A 17,232-nucleotide genomic window follows, 5' to 3' on the forward strand; every position below is an offset into this window, starting at 1 on the left:
AGACCCCTATGGGTATCGATGCACAAGAAGAAGTGAGTCTAGCAAGTTCATCTGCACCATAGTTATCACTCCTTCTAATGTGTGTTACTTCTAGCCCTTCGAACTTCTGCTTGAGCTTTCATACCTCGAGTAAGTAAACCATCATGTTGTCGTCTGAGCACTGGTACTCCTTTTGAACTACAACATCCTGAGATTGTCAAACGTTTCCTTGAGATCGGCAACCAATGCATTTCCGGTTTTTTTTATTTGACTACAACATCATCGATGTATGCTTCTACATTGCGCCCGATTTGGGTTTGTAGACAATTTGAATACACCTTTATACATAGAACCAGCGTTTTTTAATCTGAAAGGCATCTTTACATAACAAAATACACCAAAGGGAGTAGTAAAAGCCGTTTTCTCCTCATCCTCTAATCCCACGCTAATTTGGTGATACCCGGAATAGGCATCTAGAAAACATAGCAGTGCGCAGCTTGCTGTAAAGTCAACGATCTGGGTGATGTGCGGGAGAGGAAAAAGATCCTTGGGACAAGCCTTGTTGAGGTCGGTGAAGTTGACGCACATTCTCCATCTGCCATTGGCTTTCTTGACGAAGATGGGATTTGCGAGCCATATAGGATGACGCACTTCTCGAATGAAGCCTGCCTTTAGGAGCTTATCGACCTCCTCCTGGATGGCCTGCTTCCTATCTTCCGCAAATCTTCACTGCTTCTGCACTACAGGTTTGGCGTCGGGTTTAATAGCTAGACGACACTCGATCACCTCCCTGGGGACCCCATGCATATCGGATGGTTGCCATGCGAACACGTCTTGGTTTGCCTGGAGGAAAGTGATGAGCTCAAGTTCCTATTTGGGGTATATGCGTATAAGGAGTATATCATACACAGACATGATATGTACACCACATATTAGGTACCACCAAATATCACGGAACCGAATCAGCGGTGCCTGATACATCCGGAATTAAGAAAGTACATATCAGGAAGGTTTAGATTGTTACCTGACTTGGAACGATTGGTATCCAAAATAGATTTATCTACATGTACGTTAAGAAAGACAACTCCCTATCGACTACGGCTGGGTAGGAGTCGGTACAATCCCCTATATAAGGTGAAATGGTTGAGGGGAAGAAAAAGATAGAGGAAAGCATCAAGACCCTAGCAGACGAGATACTCGGTGACTTTAGCTCTAGGTTTGATTAGATTCGATCTACTCCTTGTAATAGTTTTAACCACATTGCTTGTACTCGAGATCATCAACATATAGCAGCAACATCCCCACAAGACGTAGGGTATTACTCCAATCGGAAGCCCAAACCTGTATACATCTTGCGTCTCGCCTCATGATCAATCCCTGCACTTGAAGGTACCCAGTCAATTTACGAAAATATTGTCGGGAACTAACCTTCGACAGTTGGCACACTAGGTAGGGGCCTTCTTCTATTTTGCACGATTAATCATGTCTCAAGCTCACTTTTGCGTCAGATTCCCCGACACAGGCTTCTACGACCAATTCGAGTCGACGACGGACATCTTCGAGTCCCCTCCCGTTGGCTCAGAAATCATCTTTGGAACCATGGTTTTACATTGGGACGATCAAGGTGGACTAATCCACACCAGTACCCTCGAGTCCAGATCATTGGATGCATACTGCGAGGTGGATATCTCTAGTGCGATCCCGCAGAGCCTAATGTTCTCCACTACATGGACATCGACAGTGACGAAGGCGGTGATGATGACTCCAATACTAGCCAAAGCAGCCGAACCGATCGATTCATGTTTATGGCCAGAGGAGACAACCTCCCACCGGCTGACCCAATGGTAGTAGATCCAAATGTCGTGGTCGACAACGACACAAGAATTCCAGGAGATCCAGAGACAGCTGGCGCTGTCGACGGTACCAGCACCGAGTTACCACTCGAAACGTCCGCATCTAGAGCCTTACGTGCACCTGACACGGCCCTCCACCGGCAGACCACAGGAAGGCAGATGCCTCCTGGCCTTTCCCAATGACTTCTGGTGGGTGCACCCCGCCTATGATAGCTCACGATTCAAGGGAAAAGCTCCCTCTGAACAGTCACCATGACACGGCCCTCCAAAACGTCGGCATCTAGAGCCTTACGTGCACCCGACATGGCCCTCCACCGGCAGACCACTGGAAGAAGATGCCTCCTGGCCTTTCCTGATGACTTCCGTTGGGTGCGCCCCCGCTCGTGATAGCTCACGACTCAAGGGACAAGCTCTCTCTGAACAGTCACCATGAGGCTTCATCAGCTCGACCGCAACTGAGCCTCGGTAGCGACGTATTCAGTACTTCATACACTAACGTACAAGGAGCTCACCTGATTCTCAGATCTCTTCCAGAGTTGGATCCGGTAAATCCACTAACTCCTATGGTCAATCAAGTCAAGATGCTACTCAATGCAGCCCAAATTAAAGTTGCTCGAGCAAACAATCCCGGCAATTCTAGGCCCCCAGTCGGTACGGTCTCGGCTCGAGGAGCCACAGGCAGGAATGCGCTCAAGTAGGGGAATCTCAGATGGAAACCTCAGGTGGTCGAGCCCGAACATGACACTGTGGGCCAAACTGTAGCTGCCCTATTCATAGGTGCAAAAATTAGGAAGACCTGAGGAACCATATTCCTCACAACCGGTATGATCTATGTACGGTGATCGAAAACCACCGTGAAGAACGCCATGAAGATTATCGCTGTTACTACGACCGCAGATCTACAGGACGAGATGGTCGACATGACTCCCCTGCTCGAAGAGGCAGGCATGGCAGTCCCCCCCCCCATCTCCTCCTGAAGAGTTCGACGGGGGCTACGAGGCTTTCGTACACAAACTTCAGTCAATTCGGTGGCCCAAGAAGTTCAAAGTGGGCCCGATTCAGAAGTATGATGGGAAGATCAATCCCAATGAGTGGTTACGGATATACACCACTATCATTCGAGTAGTTGGTGGTGACAACCGAGTAATGGCCAACTATCTGTTAACCACCCTTCATGGACCTGCAAGGTCCTGGTTGCTAAATTTGCCATCCAACTCGATTCGTTCATGGGCAGAACTTAAGGCTCAGTTCATAACAAATTTCCAAGGCACATTCGAGCGCCCGGGAATGGAGAACGACCTCCACCGGTAGTACCAAGGCGATGATGAATCCCTTCGAGATTTCATCTGACGGTTCAGCGACAAGCGTAACATGATCCCAGACATCTCTAATGAGTCGGTAATCATTTCCCTCAAACGAGGTATTCAAGACATAGATCTACGTGGAAAGATGGCTACTTGGAAGATCCGTACGGTCAAAGAGCTTTTCGAGTTGGCTGACAAGTGCGCAAAATAAGCGGAAGCTCAGGTGCGCGCTAAAAACCTTCAATTTAGCAAGGACAAACCTGAGTCCTCGAAGAGCGGAGGAAAGAAGAACAAACCCAGTGACAAGCGCAAGGGTCCCGATACAACTATAGCCACGATCCATAGGAGAAAATTATGCAACACTGGTGACAACAAAGGCCTCAGTCGAGGTGGTGGAAAGTGGTGTCCCATCCATTGGAGCAACAGCATGACTTCAACGAGTGCTATGTGTTCAAGAAGAAACTTGATGAAAAGATCAAGGCAAATGCTGACCGTGGCAATAAGCAGGCTAAACCAAATGTTGAGGGTGACGAGCCCTAGTTCCACAAGGCTGACCATAGCTTGGCGCACATCTTTGGAGGATCCGCCACGTATGAATCCAAAAGGCAGTACAAGGCGGTCGAACGAGAAGTTAACCTGGCCCTAACTAGGCCTACTCGGTATCTCAAGTGGCCGAAACAATCAATCACCTTTGATCAAGATGACCATCTGGCTACGGTACCGTATCCTGGTCGATACCCGGTCGTGGTTCAGCCGACCATACTCAACATCAAAGTTTCCAGAACCTTGGTCGATCACAGTAGTTCACTCAACCTCATTTTCTCCAAAACCTTGGACAAGATGGGAATTCAGAGATTAGAGCTAAGGATAGGAGTCGAGCCTTTCCATGGCATAACTCCTAACTCATCGACCATGCCTCTCGGCTAGATCGAGGTGCCGATCACATTTGACATGCTTGACAACTTTCGTACAGAAAAGCTGACCTTTGATGTCGCAGATTTCGAGACGACGTACAATGTGATCCTAGGTTGCCATATGCTGGGCAAGTTCATGGCGTTGGTTCATTATGCCTATCAAACACTCAAGATCCTAGGACCCAAGGGGGTCATTATGGTCAAAGGAGATCAGTGCACAGCGATCAAATGCAATAAGCAAAGCTTGGATATGGTCAAACACTTTAGTCAAGCAGTCACCACTACTAAGGACGCAAATTCTAAGCGTCAAAAGCACCAAGCTATCGCTGAGGCCAAAGATTTCAGGCTCGTAAATCTTGCTGGCACTTCTAAATCTGATGACGCTGCTAAGGGCAATACTAACAACGATACCAGCAACAAAAAGATTGATGGTTGCGTCAAGGCAGTGCCCCCCAACCCGTCTGAACCATCCAAGACAATTTAGGTTAAGGCTAACCATGACCCCAAATAGGAACTCGAGATCATCACTTTCATCCAAGAAAACCAAGACATGTTTGCATGGCAACCGTCCGATATGCCTGGGGTCCCTAGGGAGGTGATCGAGCATCGTCTAGCTGTTAAACCAACGCCAAAACCTGTGGTGTAGAAGTAGCAGAGATTTACGAAAGATAGGAAGCAAGCCATCCAGGAGGAGGTCGATAAGCTCCTAAAGGTAGGCTTCATTAGAGAAGTGTGTCATCCTACATGGCTCACAAATCCCATCCTCATAAAGAAAGCCAATGGCAGATGGAGAATGTGCGTCAACTTCATCGACCTCAACAAGGCTTTTCCCAAGGATCCTTTTCCTCTCCCGTGGATCATCCAGATTGTGGACTCTACGGCAGGCTGCGCGCTACTATGTTTTCTAGATGCCCATTCAGGGTATCACCAAATTAGCATGGGATTAGAGGATGAGGAGAAAATAGCTTTTACTACTCCCTTTGGTGTATTTTGTTATGTAAAGATGCCTTTCAGATAAAAAAACGCTGGTGCTATGTATCAAAGATGTATTCAAATTGTCTACAAACCCAAATCGGGCACAATGTAGAAGCATACGTCGATGATGTTGTAGTCAAATAAAAAAAACGGAAATGCATTGGTTGACGATCTCAAGGAAACGTTCAACAATCTCAGGAAGTATCGCATGATGCTCAACCCCAAAAATGCACGTTCAGTGTGCCGTCTGGCAAGCTTCTCGGCTTCCTGGTGTCAAGTCACAGCATTGAGGCCAACCCACGCAAAATTGATGCTCTCGACCAGATGCGGTCACCTCAAAAATTGAAGGAGGTTCAGAAACTAACAGGTTGCATTGCTGCTCTTAGTCGATTCATTTCCAGGATGGGCGAGCAAGGAATGCCTTTCTTCACGCTATTGAAGAAATAGGACTGGTTCGAGTGGACAGAAGAAGCAGAGCGTGCCTTCTAGGACTTAAAAAGGTACTTATCGTCTACATTAATTCTTACATCACCTAATGAAAAAGAGGAGCTCTTTTGTATATTGCAGCTACCTTAGATGTTGTAAGCACGGTACTGGCGGTCGAACAGGAATGTTCTGAGAAAAGGACCAAGGTCCAAAAACCAGTTTACTACGTGAATGAAGTTCTACACAATGCTAAGCTACGGTACCCACAAGTATAGAAGCTGATATATGCAGTCTTGATGTCTTCCCGGAAATTACGGCACTACTTTCAAGCGCACAGGATCATTGTCATGACGACGTACCCGTTGAAGGGTGTAATACGCAATCGGGAGGCTACTGGACGAATCACGCAATGGGCAGTAGAACTAAATGAGTTCGACTTAAGCTACGCACCACGCACATGCGTGAAATCTCGAGCGTTAGCGGATTTTATCACCGAATGGACAAGCGCTGAGGAAACAAGGCCAAACATGGTAGAAGATCACTGGATGCTCTTCTTTGATGGATCGCTCATGCTCCAGGGCTCAGGTACGTGGTTCAATTATATTTTAAAGCTTCTAACAATGTTGCAGAATATGAAGGACTGGTAAACGGGCTCCACATAGCTGCATCGCTTGGAATTAGATGACTTCTTGTGAAAGGGGACTCACAGCTAGTCATGAACCAAGTTCAAAAGGAGTATCAGTTCTCGGACGACAAAATGGTGGCTTACTTACTCGAGGTACGAAAGCTCGAGCAGAAGTTCGAAGGGCTAGAAACGCACATTAGAAGGAGTGATTACTATGGTGCAGATGAACTTGCTAGACCCGCTTCTTCTCGTGCATGATACCCATAGGGGTTTTTGTTGAGAAACTCCTTAAACCATCTATCACGGCAGTTTGGCGAATGGATGCTGCCCAACCCGACCAGCAGTCTGGCCATGTCAGCGAGGCAGAACCCGCAGACACTGATGCTGCACTACTCGAACGCAACCAGACTTGGATGACTCCGTACCAAGCCTATGTCGAGGGTCGAGACATCCCTGATGATGATGCGTCTGCAGAGAAAATTGCTCATAAATCTAAGCTCTACATTTTGGTAAATGGCAAGCTCTACCGAAAGGGGAGTAACGGAATCTTGATGAAAGGCATCACTCAGGAAGAGGCCAATAAAATATTGCTCGATATCCACGGAGGCATGAGTGGTAATCATGCATCTTCATGCACCTTGGCTGGAAAAATTTTTTGCTAGGGATTCTATTGGCCGACTGCCCTCTAGGATGCTTACGAGCTGGTCAAAAAGTGCGAGAGCTGCCAAATTTTTAGAAGGTAGACCACTCGTCCAGCCCAAGCTCTGCAAACAATTCCTCTTTCTTGGCCTTTCTCCGTCTGGGGCTTAGATATCCTGGGACCGTTCCCAAGGGCCCAAGGTGGTTACAAGTTCCTATTCGTGGCTATCGACATGTTCACCAAGTGGATTGAGGCCGAACCCGTAGGAAAATAACCGCAGAACCGGCCAAGAAGTTCATGAGGAGCATAATTACTCGATTCAGCATTCCGCATCAGATAATTACGGATAACGGTAGCCAGTTCAGAAGTGGGACCTTTACTGCATTCTACGAAGAATTTGGTATCAAAACCTGTTTCATCTAGTAGCTCACTCGCAGAGTAACGGTCAAGTTGAGTGTGCTAATGGTATAGTCTTACAAGGCATCAAAACTTGGGTCTTCGATAGACTAAACGCCCACTCGAAACACCTAATAAAAGAACTTCCTTTGGTACTATGGGCCGTTCATACTTCGACCAATAGGGCCACTGGTGAAACTCCATTCTTCTTGGTTTATGGAGCAGAAGTGGTGCTCCCGATTGAGTTGCAGTTCGGATCACCTCCAGTGGAAAATTACTCGGAAGAAGGGCAAGAGTAATTACGAGCGGATGATATAAATTTGCTCGAGGAGTACCGTGATCGAGCGGCTAAGTATCAGTAGGCATTGCGTAGATATCAAAGCCAAAGAATTCAGCTTAGGGAACTCGATGCTGGGGACCTCGTCCTACGGAAGGTACAGAAATAGGCCCAGCACCAAAAGTTATCTCCTAAGTGGGAAGGACCCTACATAGTAGTCAAAGTCACCTGACCTAGATCAGTACGGCTATCTACTCCAAATGGCGAGATAGTCGAGCACTCGTGGAACATCGAGTGGAGGCCATGGCTTCAAGCTCTACGAGTCCTAGGAGGCAGTGGGCAAAGGAAACAAAGAAGACGGTGTGAAGGACAAACGGCTTTGAGTCCCTTCTATTTATAGCGGAGGGAATGGGTTGTACTATGTAAACGTAGCCGTCAAGACCCGAAACAATGGTGTCGCCATTGGCACGTAGCTTGTTTGGCGAAAGTCGAGACATCATGATGGCGTTGTGGCTTGTCTCATCTCTGCAAAGAGGATGGACAGTCATTACGATTCGTAAAATCAAGGTTGTGGTGAAAATGAGCAAAATGGGAGTGGTTTTTAATGCCCACCTGCCTGGCGGTTCGAGTTCACTTGGTAACCAAATTTCAGTTAAAATCATAACGCTCGGGGCTTGCACTCTCGAGTATTCAGTCGAGAACGGTGCATTGATGATCATGCTCTACTATTTGTTCCGATTATCACATCGAACATTGAGTTGGGAGCTACATCATGCATTTTTTGATGATTACACTACTCTCCACTCGATTATCACATTGAACATAGAGTCGGGGGCTACATCATGTTTTTCAATGTTTCTACTTCGCTCTTCGTGTGGTTATAGTATCAGTTGAGGAACTGGGAGCTACATCATACGATGTTAGTGTTTATGTTCCATTTTACACTCGAATTCAGTCATTGAGCGAAAAGATAGGGGCCACACCAAGTATATATTGATGCATATGCTCTACTCTTTGTCTTGATTATCACATCAAATAGAGAGTAAGGGGCTACATCGCATACTTCTGATGCTAGAGCTTTACTCTTCATTCGAATTCGTCATCAAGTACATAGTCGAGAGCTATAACACTACATCATCATCAATAGTACAAGTATGTCCTTTTCTACTCTTCGATCGAGTAAATTCTTCCTCGACCATAGAGTCGGGGGCTACATCGCAATACCGTATTTTCTTTTATATGTTTTTGCAAAAATTTATCTGGCTCTGCGTCGATCACATTGAATAGAACCAACGAAGGCATGTGTTGGGTCGATGACGGGCAACTATACCTCATGAGGCATAATGGCATAGAGATTGTCAGACATCTCGTGCCTAACGGCCAAAAGGGTTCTGAAGTCCTAGTCTGCCTCACATGTGCTCTCTACCGGGTTCGTATTTGTGTCGTGATTGAATGTGCAAGTTGATAAAAGTTCGCAGAAAATTCAATTTGTTCTTTCTTTTTCTAGTTTTGTACTAATTATTTCCTCATTATTACGGTCTTCTCGAGTATTCGAGGGCCGCACATTAATGGCTTATCTAGTTAAGATTTCAGGTATAGACAGATGCGTAATCATATGGTCTTGAGAATGATGACAACATGTATCTATCAGTTATTGCAACTACTTACGTTAATCCTATTTCATCGACAAGGAAATAGTAGACAAAAGCATAATAGACTGGCAAAGTGTAGTATTGTTACATGCATTCTCAGATCATAAAATATGTTTCACAAGTGCCAGAGCAGAATGGGTCATCAGTCCGAGGGACTCCCTTCACTATCATCACTGGGAAAACTAAGCCTCAACGACTCGACAAAGTTTGGAATTACCGACTAGACACTATCGACAAGTTTTGCAGCCTCCTCGCTAGTACAATTAAACCCGACTATCACCAATGAGGTATTGAGCGCGGGGTTATAACTCTTGAGGATATCTAGCAGTGTGGCGACGCTTGCAGAGGCTGCTTGGGACATAAGGTCAAGTGTTTGCTCCTTTAGCTCTTGAAGAGCTAGGACAGCAACATCCCGCTGGGCAATGGCAGCATCCCTTTCAATTATCATGGCCTTCTTTTCAACTCATGCGATGTTCACTTGATTCCTGAGTCTCTCCCGATACTTGATGTCGTCATCAATCTTCTTCATTGCGTCAGCAAGAAGTTTTTTCTTGTTGTTACAGGAGGACTCAAGGCCTAAAAAAGTTAAGTCAGAAAGTAATTTTTGTTATTCACCCAATAATCAAATCACATACTTGTGATCAGGGATGGACATACGTTCAATTTTCTCCCTCTTGGCTTCGAGTTTTTTTGTTGTGGTTGGTTTCGGCGGCAGCTACCTGAGTGCGAGTAACCTGAAGAAGAGCCTTTATCGCCACCCGCGGCTCATTGGTTGGGATTGATATTGAAGTTTCTTTTCCCTTGAGTTGCGGGTCTTCTTCAGGCGCGCTCGAGGCAGCATTCCTGTTCAGAGTCGAGGTCGAGTCAATGGGGGAAGTTAGCCCCGAGTGACTAGTCAAGACGCTGGCAGCCTTGGTTTGCGCCTCGATCGATAGTCTGCAATCAACAGAATAAGAGAAGAAGAAAAGAAAAGACTGCTAGTCGACCAGTTGGGATTAGAATCCCAGACAAACCTCTTCGAAATTGGGAAGTGCGAAATGATTCGACTCCGACTCGTCAATTCGTCATCCCCCCGACCGGCGGGCGGGGCCTATATATGCAATTGGGGGTCTCGATCTCCCATCTGCTGCATACGTACATCCATTAGTTGATTAGTTCTCGTTCGAGCAGCGATGGCGGCTGGTGGAGGAGCAGCAAACCTTGAGCCGGTGCGCTACCACATGTCGGACGACGAGGAGGACAAAGCCTTCAACGCAGGCGGCGACAAGCCAGGCCGGCGGCCACAGACTCCGAGGCCCTACGATGACATCGGCTCTCCTGTTTATTCGTTGCTGGAGCCGGACGAGCACATGCTGTTGCCGCCTCCGTCGGTAGCAGTGCCACCGCCGGCCTCGCTGCAGTCTCCGTGGTCGATGTCTTGTCTCGCCACTGAGGCCGAGGCAAAGGTCTATGACGGCGTCGCTCAGGCCCTTTTCAAGGCTCGCTGGAAGAGTATTAAAGAGGAGCAGGAAGCTAATCCGTCGGACGAGCCATGGTCACCGAACTCCGGGCTACCACTGTCCTACTACGAAGACTCGCTTGACCCTGTCGGAGCACAGCGCCAGGGAACATCCTTCGCGGAAGACGCGCTGTACCACTACAACGCCGACCCGGACAACAAGGTCAAGTATGAGCTCGTCGAGGCCGGCCTCAACAACTGCATACTCACCGAGAGAGGCTCGATGTACGGCCACGTCAACTTCGTTGCCAGGCCGCGCACCGAGCATGGTGGCGTCGAGAGCTTGCCAGAGCGGTTCTTCTTCGCCGAGGTGCATCATCAGGTAGGGAGAGACACGTGCATCCCAACCTGCCTCCGCTCCCTGGACTCGGAGGACGAGCGGGTCGGTGGCGTCGGCGACGACCCAATCGCCGAACGCTCGCCGTGGAATGTCAGTATCGACTACTGTATCTCGTGCAACCATGACCTCAAACACCCAAAGGACGGAACTTGTTACAGAGCCGGGCACTTCCATACGTTGCCCTAGTGCTCATTTCTTTTTTTCCTTTCATGCTAGTTGCAAGCAAGTCCCAGAAAATATTCCATGTGTGTCGATATGGTTCGTCTTCATTAGTCTGAATGTCTACTGAAGAAAACAAAGCTATCATAAAATATGTACGCACGCTGGTCGCATTCTCCAAAGAAACGAATGCTGGATTTCTTCCCTAAGTTAAATGGATCCAATGCAGAGTTAACAGTATAGTTATCGCTAAGCTTGGTTGAACATGGAAATTTCTTGAGGCACATCGATAAGACTGTCGCTGAAAATGGAAGGAGAACTTTGTTGACTCGGTCTCCAGTCCCGTTCATTTTTTCTTTGATTTTTTTCTTTGATCTCATTATCCATCATGGTCCGTACGTGAAAGTAGCTACGTTCGGTTAGTGTCCTAATTACTCAAAAACGAATAGGCATTCCGTGCCACCGCGGGTTTGCTTGAACGAGTAAGCGACCTGGAGTCAGCGATGAAGTTGATCATGTTGGAGCAGAGCGCCAAGTGAATTTCTTCGTGCACTATGCAGTGCACCGCTACAACACCGGCCCGAATAACAAGGTCCTGAACGAGCTAGTCAAGGCAAACTACATCCTTACCGCTAGAGCCGTATACGGACACATCCGGGTTGCTCTCCTGATCTACCTCTAGCACCAAAGATGGAACTAGTGGGTATGGTAATTTACTTATTGTTCTTTCAATGAATCAGTCTACCAGTTGGTGGATTGATGTTGGGGCTAATGCACATGTGTGTGCTGATAATTTAATGTTTTCTTCTTATCAAGTCACTCGGGATTCTTCCATCTTATTCATCCCCACAGCTCTCTTGGTGGGATTCGAGTAGTCGGCACCTATCTCCACCTGAAAAGCAAACAAGCAGCATGAGTACGAAGGTACTCGTAATATTTAATCCATAATAGGTACATATAATAACCTGACTCCAAGGATAATGAATCTGGGTAATTAGCAAGGAATCGGCCACAGGGTTAAGTGAATTTAAAAGCAAAAGCAATATTCAACTCAAGTGTGAGCAACTACACTTAACCATCTGTACCTTCCTATCTTGAGATCATCCAACTCAATCATATCTGTAACTAGAACCATAACGATTCATCCTCAACCACAACCATCAATTTCCCAACATACCATTACCCCAACATTGGAACTCTATGACTGCTACAAATGGACAGAAGTATGCTCATGACCAACAAGCGCGGCATTCGAATTGTTCTTACACCCTGCAAGGGGTACATCTTTACCCATATGACTCGGGTCCATCCTCTTGGCCCCCGAGACAACCTCTCTAAAACCCGGAACTACCCCCTTGCACATGCCCCTATGGAACCGGGGTTACTGTGAGCGTGTTTCGGACACCTCCGACTCCCCGCCACCTTACTTCTTCTTTTCTTTTTCTCTTATGCGTCATAGAGCCGCATGGTAAGCGTCAGCACGGCGTATGATAGTTGTCTCGTTCGTCCATTATCCAAATATGTGGAAGTACAAAAAGTGCTAGAGCAAACTGCAACAACAGTCGATGCTTAATCAATGCAAGCGGTCTATGGCATCTGGGTTCCTCTCCCGACCAACCCCTAGCACCATCCACATCTCGCCTCATCCTCACAATTCATACATCCCAACATTATTTTCATTGTGAACAATTGTTAAGCCATATAGCTCACGAACGATGGGCGACCACCGCTCGACTTCTACAGAGGACATATGCATTGCTAAGCATCTCAGATAACTTTTAAACTAGACATCAATAATGTTAGCTCAGGTTACAAGGATGCGGTTCATCAACAATTTAAGATAGGAGTAATGCATCAACATAGGCTATCCACAAAACCCGACATTGACTCGCTAACATGCAAACATACATAAAGTGATAATTTATCAACTTAGACATTACATGATCCAAAAAATGAGGTAGAATATGCTTAGATGCTTGCCTTTGTGCTCCACTGCAACTCTAAGATAAACACAAACCCTTCTCACAAAAACCAGTTGCTCTCCTGCTCGTCGATCACTAAAAGGAAATGCATCACAATAAGAATAATGAAATGCTACAAGTTAATTTATATGATGCCCGATTACAAAAACATTTGCAAAAAGAACGCTTAAACGATTTGGGTTAGAAGAGGTATAAACCTCGGATAAGACAACCTATGGTTACTGTGATATGGGTGGCTGGTGGTCAGACATGGGAGGCGGTGGTCAGACCATAGGAAACGAGCAGAGAAGGATTTGGTATTGAGTAGGTCTGGCGGTCAAACTAGACTCATGGCGGCCAGATCGTGGCTGACGAACAGACCGTCTCTAGTGGCGGTCTGACTCCTGATTGTGGAGCTCGGTTGATATTTTGAACTGACTTTGAGAAACCAAGTTGAGATGTGCCTTAGTTTATGCTTTGTGATGAGTGATTGACAATGTGTGGCTTTGGTTGAGTGTTTATTTGATTACAAATGCATAGGTATGTTCTGCAATGATTGATCTCGTCGAACCAAAGTTGCAATGTATTGGAATATGCTCAGAACAGGAAACTTACACTCACTGGACAATCTGGTGTGAAGGAGTTTTGAACTCACTGGATAGTTTGGTGTATTACAGAGTGTGCATCGGACCAATGTCAGCAGAGAAGAACACGGTGTCAATATTTGAACAATGCACCGGATAGTCCGATGTTGTCAAGGGTGCACACAAGACTAATATTTCCAGAGAGCCTCAAATGTGTGCCAGGAGCAGATGAACTCACCGGATACTCTGGTGAATGGAATATGATCACTGTAGGCCAGCACCAGACTGATTTTTCCAGAGAAGAGTACAAATGCGAAGTCTGGTGGACTTGAACTCACCGGATGATCCGGTGTCTTGAGGAGTGAGCACCGGACTAATGTTTCTAGAGGGGTTGTAAACAGAGTTTCCAGTGGAGATGAACCCACCAGATAGTCTAGTGGTGAACATGAGTGATCACCAGAGCATATTTTCCAGAGAGGGATTTTTCTCGGTGCAAAATGGAGTTATGCTCACCGGATGCTCTGGTGTTCAGAGGGTTGAGCACACTTGAACATCCAGTGCTCACATTTTGGGTCACGTCTGATCTTTTCATTTGGGATTTGATTTGGACTAACATGTGATGATATTACTTGGCTCTAGAGATGCAAGTTTTCTTGTCTATTGATGTGCAGGTGTTAGATGCAACTTGGCGATAGATGGTAGGTGATCGGAGGCCAGGCGAAGTCAAGGGTGATCCTAGCTGCACACTTGAAGATCAAGCAAGGCATGGGATGAAGATTGATGAAGACGGTGTGTTGACAAAGTCAAGCGAAGGGGATGCCAGTGCAAGTGACAAGGTGGCTCGAGGGATCGGGAGCAGGAGAGACTTGCTGGCGGTCAAGATCGCAAGACGGAGGACACGCTGATGAGCCCATGGCTCCTTCGGATACGATCAATACCACCAATAATCCTCAAATCATACAAGGTCCAATTACAAGAGCACGTGCACAACAATTAGATCACCAGGTGAACTCGTTCCTTACTAATCGTGTTTCCTTGAATGGATTACCACTAAATTACTGTGATGTTTTATTGCATAGGAATGTGGCAAAAGCACCACAACCTTACTCGGATGTCACTCCTCGAAGACCAAGTCTACTCGGACTTAAGGCTAAGCTCTAGTCGTGGTCGTGGTCGTGGTCGAAGTCGAGTTCTAGGATAGCACATCACTAAAACGGGCATAACTCTATCATACGAAGTCCGTTTTAGGCAATCTTCGACATTCTGGAAAGCTTACGACGAGTCCTTTCCATTGGATATGAGCTTGACGAGATATTCCTTATAGTTTAGTCAAAGTCAAAGGAATAATGTGCTACGTAACCGTTTTGAACCCTGTCGGGATGTGTAATCGTGTTGGAGTTGGAGTCTAGGTTGTGCATGCCTCTCTCCACGGTTGCACAACCCTAGGTCGACCTCCTCACGCCCTCCATATTTACACAGTAGCCATTATAGTTTAGACTTGGGTTTAGCTTAGATTATTCTATTTAATACAATTTCATCGTTTATCGGTTTGTTATACCCCAAACTCGATTGCTTCATTGGCAATTAGCAATATTCAGATTGCATCGACCTATTCTTGTTTGTGTTCTTGATTTGCTTGCAGGAAAAGCCTTCTTGGCAAGGTCAACCGCGTCTTGTCACGATTGATAACCACAGAGTAGTGGTGTAGTGGTTGCGAGGGTTCTTGATCTATTCTGATCGGAGCCTTTGGATCATCAACATCGAAGCTCCACCAATCAACTTATCATATTACCTTTCAGAAGATCAGGAAAACACGCATCAAGTGGTATTAGAGCCTCGGTTGCCCATTAGGTAATCTCAGTTATCCCTTCTGTTTCGTCGAGCTCCTTTACCCAGAGTCCAGAAAATTAGCCCACAAAAAAAAGGATTTAGATCTTAGTTTTCCACTGTCCAAACCACTTTGTGCCTTTCGCAATTTTTTTTTTCAGTTTTCGCGTTGTTGAGTTTGAGTCCATCGTCAGTGTTGTTGCTAGTCGAGTCAATGTCTTGTTGCTGGTTGAGTCATCGTGTTCTAGTTTCTAGCATCGAGTCTTTGCTAATTTAGTCGTCGAGTTACTCAGCTTGCCTAGTCTACTATAGTCGAGTTTGTGTTCCCTCGGGTCCCAACCAGTCACTCCGACCACTCACTCGGGGTCCTGACCAGTCACTCCGACTACCCCTCGAGTCTTGACCACTCACTCCAATCACCACTCGAGGTTCCGACTAGTCACTCTGATCACCTCTCGAGTCTTGATCACTCACTCCGAACCAGTCACTCCAACCACCCATTGGGTTCCAACCAGTCACTTTGACCACTCCGATCACCCACTCGGGGTCCAACCAGTCATGCAGCTAAGGAACATGTAGCATGTCCATTCAATATACAAGAATCTAGTTAGCAGTTTCCTTCTCTGTAGAGATGGGTTTAAGGTGGTACTTGAGTCCAATAAAGTACTTGTGTCAAAATATGGACTTTTTAGTGGTAAAAACTATGACTGCGGAGGCTTATTTTGTTTTTTCTTTCTGATTTCTGCAATAAATCTGTGAACCATATTTGTGGCAATATTAATGGAGATGAGGCTAGTGTTTGGCACTCACAATTATGTCACATAAACTTTGGTTGTATGACTCAGCTTTTCAGTTTGAATTTAATTCTGAATTTTTTCATTATCAAAGGTTCTAAGTGCCAAAGTTGTGTGGAATATAAGCAACCCCGTAAGCCTCACAAGGCAGTTGAGGAGAGAAATTTGTCACCATTAGAACTCATACATTTAGATATATGCGAAATGAATGGTGTGTTGATGAAGGGTGGAAAAAGATATTTGATGACTCTAATTGATGATGCTTCTAGATTTTGTTATGTGTATCTATTTAAATCGAAAGATGTGGCTCTAGACTACATTAAAATCTATAAGGCAGAAGTTGAAAATCAATTGTAAAGAAAAATCAAAAGACTTAAGTCAGATCGTGGTGGAGAGTATTTCTCTAGTGATTTTGACTTATTTTGCAAGGAAAATGGAATTATTCATAAGAGGATGCCTCCCTATTTGCCCCAATCAAACGGGGTAGCCGAGAGGAAGAATCACACCCTGACTGACCTAGTTAATGCCATATTAGACACTACAGGTTTATCTAAGGCATGGTGGGAGGAGGCCTTGTTGACTTCATGTCATGTTCTAAATAGAGTTCTTACTAAGAATAAGGAGAAAACCCCATATGAAGAGTGGGAAGGGAGAAAACCATCACTTTCTTATTTGCACACTTGGGGATGCTTGGCGAAATTCAATGTACCAATAACTAAAAAGCGCAAGCTGGGACCTAAGACAGTGGATTGTGTTTTTTTTAGGATATGCTCATCGCATCATTGCCTATAGGTTTTTAGTGGTTAAATCTGAGGTACCTGACATACTTGTCGATATAATTATGGAGTCTAGAGATGCTACTTTCTTTGAGATTATATTTTTCATGAAGGATATACATAACACTTCCAGTCAAGCTTCTGAGATAATTCTTCAACCTACCATACCACTTGAGTATTCTGAACAACAACATGAGCTAGTTCCGAAGGAGGATGACAGTGAAGCTCTAAGAAGGAGTAAGAGACAAAGGA

The 17,232-nt window shown here is 45.8% G+C and overlaps 1 protein-coding gene across 1 annotated transcript; it reads left to right on the forward strand.

Moving 5' to 3' along the window:
• Window positions 1-10,143: 10,143 nt before the first annotated feature.
• On the forward strand, window positions 10,144-11,195 carry LOC133923422 (uncharacterized). Its single transcript, XM_062368728.1, has one exon. It carries the CDS (start codon window positions 10,214-10,216, stop codon window positions 11,063-11,065), a length of 852 nt encoding a protein of 283 aa, XP_062224712.1. The 5' UTR covers window positions 10,144-10,213; the 3' UTR covers window positions 11,066-11,195.
• Window positions 11,196-17,232: the final 6,037 nt, after the last annotated feature.

This window comes from Phragmites australis, chromosome 7 (genome assembly GCF_958298935.1).
Source record: "Phragmites australis chromosome 7, lpPhrAust1.1, whole genome shotgun sequence".
Taxonomy (NCBI): Eukaryota; Viridiplantae; Streptophyta; class Magnoliopsida; order Poales; family Poaceae; genus Phragmites; species Phragmites australis.

Bases quoted from the DNA above. Each gene is read 5' to 3' on its own strand.
- LOC133923422 (XM_062368728.1), top strand. From the start codon at position 10,214: ATGGCGGCTGGTGGAGGAGCAGCAAACCTTGAGCCGGTGCGCTACCAC.